This window comes from Myzus persicae, unplaced genomic scaffold, assembly GCF_001856785.1.
Source record: "Myzus persicae strain clone G006 unplaced genomic scaffold, MPER_G0061.0, whole genome shotgun sequence".
Taxonomy (NCBI): Eukaryota; Metazoa; Arthropoda; class Insecta; order Hemiptera; family Aphididae; genus Myzus; species Myzus persicae.
Genome location: NW_019104002.1, coordinates 1 through 7,695, shown reverse-complemented (window position 1 = coordinate 7,695; position 7,695 = coordinate 1). Strand labels below are relative to the sequence as shown.

Here is a 7,695-nt window from a genome sequence, read left to right as displayed (position 1 = left end):
GTAATAGATAATATTTTAAATATAGTTGATGATACTGAACCCAAACCCAAAGACAAAGTTACCTCCGACAAAATATCTAAGCAAGATGAAAGAACTGATAATAAAGAACCTGGTAAAAGTAAGTATACATAATTTTAGTGTGTAAGTTTGATGTTATAGGTAATTGATACAATTTTAAATATACTCGTAGTTGATGATACTGAATCAAAACCCGGAGACAAATTTTTCTCTGAAAAAAAATCTAAACAAGAAGATGGAATAGACAGTAAAGAATCTGATAAAAGTAAGAATACATAATTTAGGTTTGTTTTGATTGATGTTGTACGTAATAGATAATATTTTAAATATAGTTGATGATACTAAAAAAAACATCGAAGGTAAAGTTACTCCTGATAAAACAACTGAGCAAGAAAACGATCAAGAGTCTGGAAAAAGTAAGAATACAATTAAACCTTTCATTTTTAACGATATTACAACTAAAAGTAAAACAATAACTTTTTCTAGATCGAATTATCTGTTTATTTTCCCTCACAATATTAATGACATTTTAATTTTAATGGACATATAAATGCAATCTACATTCTACAGTAAAGCACTAAAAATGTTGGTTTTTATCAAAAAAGTAGCAGCTGAATTTTATGTTTTATCTTTCTTTCATTTTATTTATTTCGTTATATCTCAACTGTTTGGGAATCAAAAACGTCGGAAGTTCTTAAATTGGAACTTATGCTAATTTCTAGTATCTTTTATTCTACTATTCAGTTATCTTGCTATTTGTTTTATTCCCTGGTTGATTACTTGGAACAAACCAATATGTGTTCCCTTAGCAACTTAGTAGTTTGACTCTCTTGAAATAAATATTTATGTCTCTTTCTATAACCTAACCTAACCCCCTCCCCCTTTCTAAATCTTCTATCAACTAAGCACGTAACAATTCCCTTACCATAATTATTATTATTTGCCAATAAATCCCCTACTTTTTTGGGTAATGATTGTTCTCAGTAATTGATATATTAGTAGTATAAAAATAATTGTCATAACTTTATGTTTGTTATCATTTTTAGGTTATCCATCGTTAGTTAATAATTAAATTGTCAATTTTTTTTATTTAGTTAATGGTGAACTGAAACCCGAAGACAAAATATGTATTGATAATAAATCTAGGATGGAGGATGGCCCACCGCCTGCTCTAAAAATGTACAACGTAATCAACGTGAACAACGAATCTTGGGAAAGTAAGTTCTTACTTAGCCTTATTAAATTTGTTTTATTGAGAAATTGCAAATATAATATTTAATTTAGGTAGTGGTAAACTTTCAATTAAACAAGAAATGTGGATTGACAATGAAGAATCTGGTGGAAGTAAGTAGACCTTACCAAATTTATTTTTATTGATATTATTGATAAATATAATGTTTTATTTAGGAAATAATGAAATGTTACTTGAAGACGAAACGTGTATGAACAATATAGCGGATTCAGAATACGGACATCTACCAACAACTATTGATGAGAAAAATGCCGGTGAAATGTGGTCATGTAACTCTAGAACATTGGCGATGCCTGTAAATAGTAGAAAGCGTTGCCAAAACCAAAACGACGGTTTGGATGACAGTGAACAATATCTTTTGAAGAAAATTAAAGTTGAGGATACTAGTGATGATCAGTTTCAAGAGATGTGGGAATATCTTCAATACGACTTCACAAATTTCAACCAATGGGTCAACATATTATATATAGTTGATGACCAAAATATTGAAGTAAACGCAAGAATGGCTTACTCTAGATTTTTAGAACTATATCCACTTTGTTACGGTTATTGGAGGAAATATGCGAATTTTGAAAAGAGAAATAATAACATACATGAGTTTGAAAAAGTGTTGGAAAATGCTTTAAGCGCCATACCTGTAAGTGTTGATTTGTGGATTTATTACATGACATATCTGACAACGGAACGTTACGACGAAGAGCACCATATTCGTAATGAGTTCGAAAGAAGTTTGAGAATGTGTGGACTTGACTATAGATCTGATCAGTTATGGCATGATTACATATCATGGGAAGTGGAGAAAAATGAAATATTTAATGCAGCTAACATATACTATCGTCTTCTTCGTATACCAACTTCAAACTATACAAAAAATTTCTTCAAATTTCAAGAGTTTATATTCCAAACACTACCTGAAAAATATTTAAGTATTTCAGAATATCTCGAAAAACGAAATATGATAATTCAATCATTTAGAATAAACCATAATAGAGAGTCGTCGAATTATGATTCTATACCACCCGGTGTAGATTTTCAAGAGGAAACTGAAATTACCGAAGAAAACATACTGTCCAAATTTAGAGTTGAAATTATTGATGAATGGTGCGATGTTCACAAGCAAACTGCCATAGAATTTGAAAGTCGGAAGATATTTGAGGAAAATATACGAAGACCTCACTTCCATGTAAATGAGTTGGAGTCTGCTCAGATAATAAATTGGGAAAATTATATTAAGTTCGAGAAAAAAGCCGGGAATCATGAACGCATAATTTTTCTCTACGAAAGGTGCTTGATAACGTGTGCCTTAAACGAAAGATTATGGTTAAATTATTTGGAATATTTGTCTTTTGTAAATTTTGATGTTACTATTTTATTATCTGATGTATTTAAAAGATCATTATTCTATCATCCAAAGTCACTTCAATTGAATTTGAAATATTTTGATTTTTGCGAAACCCAGGGTTGGGAGGAAACAGCTATTGACACAATAACACAATTAGTGACCACTCATCCAGACTCAAGGGAAGTTGTTATTAAAACAATAAATTTAGCTAGAAAAAAGAAAGATGGTACTCTAGGGATTTTATATAAACATCATTTAAATTGTTCTCGATCAAAGTCTCTATCCAGTTACATTGCGGTAAAATATGCACGTTTTGTTTGGAAACATGACCGTCAATTAAACCTTGCTCTTGATATTTTATATGATACCATAACAAATAACGTCATCAGTGTAAATGATAGCATTGAACTTTATTTAACACTAGTGGACCTGAAAATGGAAATAAATCCAGAAGACCAACTATCAGTATTAAAAACGATTGATGACATAATATTGCAATGTAATTTATATAAGGAAAAACTTGTGTTTTCAAAAAAAAAATTAGAATACTTAGAAGATTATATTCAAGATTATGATATGTTACGTTTGGCAAAAATTGAACACAAAAATTTAAGAAATGCAAGCTTTATGGAGAAAAAACAGTTATTGAATAATACAATGTAGAAATTATAGAAAATCCCCCACTTCTATAATTTTAAGAATTTACAAAGCCCATATTTATACTTTTGGCAAATACATTGATTTATAAATAAATGTAATTAATAATAATTATAATATAGTTGAAAAATAGTCTATGATTTTCTTGATACTGTCTTATAATGTGCTAATTATTTTATATACATGTATATTACCTTCATTCAATAGGTATTTGAAGTTTTTATCATTAATTATATGACTATATAAAATATAAATTATAAGTGTGTTAATACATAATACATTAAGTTAATGTTTTAATAAATATAATATAACGTTTTTAACTTTATACAAAAAAATATACATTAGTTCAATCAATGTTTGGTGGGTATGTTCAATGTTCATATTTCTCAAGTGCTCTAAATTTAGACACCTAGGTACCTAATTACATTATAGGTTGTTATCATAACTTATAAGGTCATTATGTATCAAATATTAAATATTTTTAATGTTCTCCAAAAAACAATTGTTTTTTTCTCAAAATCTGATAAAATATCTAGTTTTCGATAACAAATTTATTATTTTTCTGATGATAAAAACGATTAAGTCCAGTCGAATATTGTGCTTTACAATAAAAAACAATTTGTTTCAAATAAAAAAAGTTAACAGGTTAAACATTTATATATAATGAATAAACCATAAATATTTAGGTTTTTTGTTATTTATTTTATAGTTAAATTAAAATATTTTCAAAATTTTAATTTAAGGACTAATATTTTCATTAATTTTTTTGTTATTCTACCGTTGTATCATTAGTTTGGCTACAATGTCAGATTTTTGAATGTATATATATCCTCATATGATAAGTCCAGAGAGAGAACTCGCCGATTCTGGGCATCCCCCTGCTATCTTAACATGTTCCCCTATAGCAGCCTTCTCTCACTGGACAGATTATAATAACTAATTTTATTATTACTAATCATTGTATGATTTAAAGGTACACCTGTTGGATTAAGTAACATCATATTTTGTACAATATACTCATTTTTAATAAGTACAAATATATTTTTTAATATTAAATACCTATAGTAAGAAAATTATTTGTAACTAAGACTTATATTATTTTTAATTTTAATGTTTTAAATATTGCGTTTATATTATTTTAACTACTAAAAGAATAATGCTTACTGTGTGCGATTGATATGTATTTAATTTTTTATAACAAAATATAATATTTACTGTCAATTAAAAATATGTCCTTTATACTTTATATTGTGTTATAGTTTTATCACAAATAATATTGTGCTTAATATTGGGTGTGATTTTGAAGGTTGTGATAAATACCAAGCAAAATTATTGTTTATCGGTTTCTCCCTAAAAAATGTTGGCCTTAGCCTAGGGTACCTGGTATTTAACCGCCGGGGACATCAGTATGTAAATGTAACATCAGTTTAACAGTTTGAGTAATACGAATATAAAATTACGGACTACATGTCTGTAATTATGGGATGGGTCGTGTGTGGGAAGAATATCCCTGAGAGTGGCACACAATCTTTTTAAAATTTTTCTGTTTTTACTCTTTTTATAAAAAATAGATTTAATAATATACCCTATGGATATAATATTGTATAAAAAAAAATTGGAAAGTCGTTCTTCTAAAAGTATTATAGAAAGTGTCTTGATGGTTACCTCGTCTTCATGTACTGTAACTTAAATTTGAATTCAATGATAAATCTTCGCGTATCTAACAAAATCGATTTTGACCTGAGACGGTCTATCAGCCTATATTTCTAAGGATAATTTATTAATCACTATACATTTATACAAGCAATTAATATTTTTTTTAGTTATATGGATAGTAGGTTGGACTAATTATTTAATTACTAGCTGTTATACTGTTATAGAATATATTCTATGAGATATGTTTTACACATTTGTATCAAATACTATAATGATACATGATTAAATTATTATTTTCATATATAAGAGAAAAATGTATCAAGAGTTATAAAATCGTTGTCAAAAGGTGTAAGTAATTTTGTATGAAGTACCAAATACCTTTATTTTTAACCGGCTATTATATCATTAAACAGGCCCACTCTTTGGCGGTACAACTAGTAATAATATAAATGTATAGTTATCTATTATATAAATATATAATATTATTATTATTAACTTTTGAATCAATTTAGGTTAGTGGTATAAATATAGTCGATAGTTTACAATTAATCTAAAGATTATGAAAATGTCGTTGCGTATAGTAAAATATAATAATAAACGTAAAAGTTTCTAGTCTCTACTTCTCGAGGAATAATATTTTTTAACTACAATAAACTATAAAACAACAAAGTACACAATAAGTGCAATTGTATAATTATATAAAATTGCAAAACTATTTGCTAGGAGCTAGGTAGGTACCTACAGGCTACATAATATATTACGCATATTATATGGATCATACACTAATGCAGTTATGCGCGGAAAACAGTGGCGTATTTAGGTTTTTTTTTTTTTGGGGGGGGGGGGGATATGAATTTATCAAGTGGTCACAAACTCAAGGGGAGCTTAGCATCATCAAATCAAAATAAGTTGTCAAAATTGCATGTACTATTATATAGTATTATATATTTATATGTAACATACATGTTAGTTAATGTTATCTACTTAAGATTGAAAATTTGTTAAAACAATTCCTATTTTAAATATACCTACATAGTATTTAAAATTTTTTTATTTATTAAACATTATTTATATTTTAGAATATACAGCATTACAGTAATAAATATTAATATTTTTGCTTTGAAATACTCATTTTTAAACATAAATTTCCTCGAAATGCAAAATAGTAAAAAAATCACCCCCTTACATACGCCACTGACCATAAGTACACTCATATACCAATATTACAAATTCTTAATATTATAAAATAAAATTATATACTTAATAACTTTTTTTATAAACTTGTAGGATTATTAATATTAGTAAACACTTAAGATAGTACTTACAATCAATAGTCGGTGCATTAAATAACACGTAAATATATGAATGTATGATTGCATAATTAATTTTTCAAACTTTATATTAATAGGCAAAACTGCAATAGTTATAATTTATAAATTATAAGTTATTCTTATAACTTAATTTTTGGAAAAACCAACTTAAATTTCAATCTCAGTGTTCATTACATACATAAAATTGGAACAAAAATTATGTATAAATCGTTTAATTATTTTTTGTTATTACCTATTTAAATGTAAATTTACACTTTAGATTTAATTCGATTTAATCATTAAATTATTAAAATCATATTTTATTTGAAGTTATATTTAAACTACGTAAATAATACCTACGTAACTTTGATACATGTAACTATTACAACTTGAAAGTGTGAATAATAGAAATAAATAATTAACCTATAGCCGTCGATAAGAATATGTATACCTACAATGATAATATAACAATAACATTATGAAATATATAAAAAAAATATATTATACGACTATATTGTTTATATTACCACACTGGTTAACACATTGGAGACCAACAATTTTTATTTTGTTATTGCACCTATACGGGAGTGTAGGAGTGCCACCCAAATTATAGAAAATGTTTTTCAATATTTGTTATAGCGAATATATTTTCTGTTATTACAAACAATGTATTTGTTATAACGTATATTGGTAAATATCAAAAAAGTGTTCTGGCGGTATTTCAATCTAAAATTCTGAACACTACCACAAATAATTTAATTTAAAGTCTAATTTTGTAAATTTAAATCCATTTTATTTTACAATTTAAATCTTGTAAGTATTTGTTATCTTACTGATTGCTTTGCTATTATAATACTTTTGATGTTGAATTTTAGAAACATTGTTAGTAATACATAGTAGGTACCTATTTAGTATGTTATTCATCTTAAAAAAATGAATGTTTATATTGCGTGACTAGTCATTACTTATGCAGTCTTATTTATTACTTATACTATCTAAAATGGTTTCTCTAAATTATTGTTTTACCAAATGTATTATAAATAATAAGGTTAACTATCTTATACCTATACTATAGGTAGTTTAATATGCAACAATAAAATTAACTTATTTTTCCCATCTTGTTTTAAAAATGATTAACTAATAATTATTGCATAATGTAATATGTATTGTATTTGTATACCCATATCATAAAAGATAATATTATTAATATGATTTATATTAAACAATTAAACATGTTATTTAACATTTACATATATATATACAATTGCATAAATATGCAATTAAAAACCCTAGAATATGCATAAAAAATTAAAAAATATGCATTTAATATATTTATTATTTTATTAATAACTTAATCATTTATTACAATTAGTGTCACATAAAAAATTTTTAAAATAAATCAACTGATTGTTTCTTGAATTTCCGAGTTTTTTGAATTTTATTCGTCAACTATATAATGA

General features: G+C 26.0%; 1 protein-coding gene across 1 annotated transcript in view; it reads left to right on the top strand.

The window, feature by feature from the left end:
* Positions 1–3,285, top strand: part of LOC111037481 (pre-mRNA-processing factor 39-like) — a 4,383-nt gene extending 1,098 nt beyond the window's left edge. The window contains exons 2-7 of the mRNA XM_022320079.1: positions 26–118; positions 191–283; positions 351–434; positions 1,113–1,235; positions 1,303–1,362; positions 1,426–3,285. Of these exons, the coding sequence (XP_022175771.1) occupies positions 26–118; positions 191–283; positions 351–434; positions 1,113–1,235; positions 1,303–1,362; positions 1,426–3,275 (2,303 nt within the window). The 3' untranslated portion in view covers positions 3,276–3,285. The remainder of the gene's footprint in view (positions 1–25; positions 119–190; positions 284–350; positions 435–1,112; positions 1,236–1,302; positions 1,363–1,425) is intronic.
* The last annotated feature ends 4,410 nt before the right edge of the window (positions 3,286–7,695 follow it).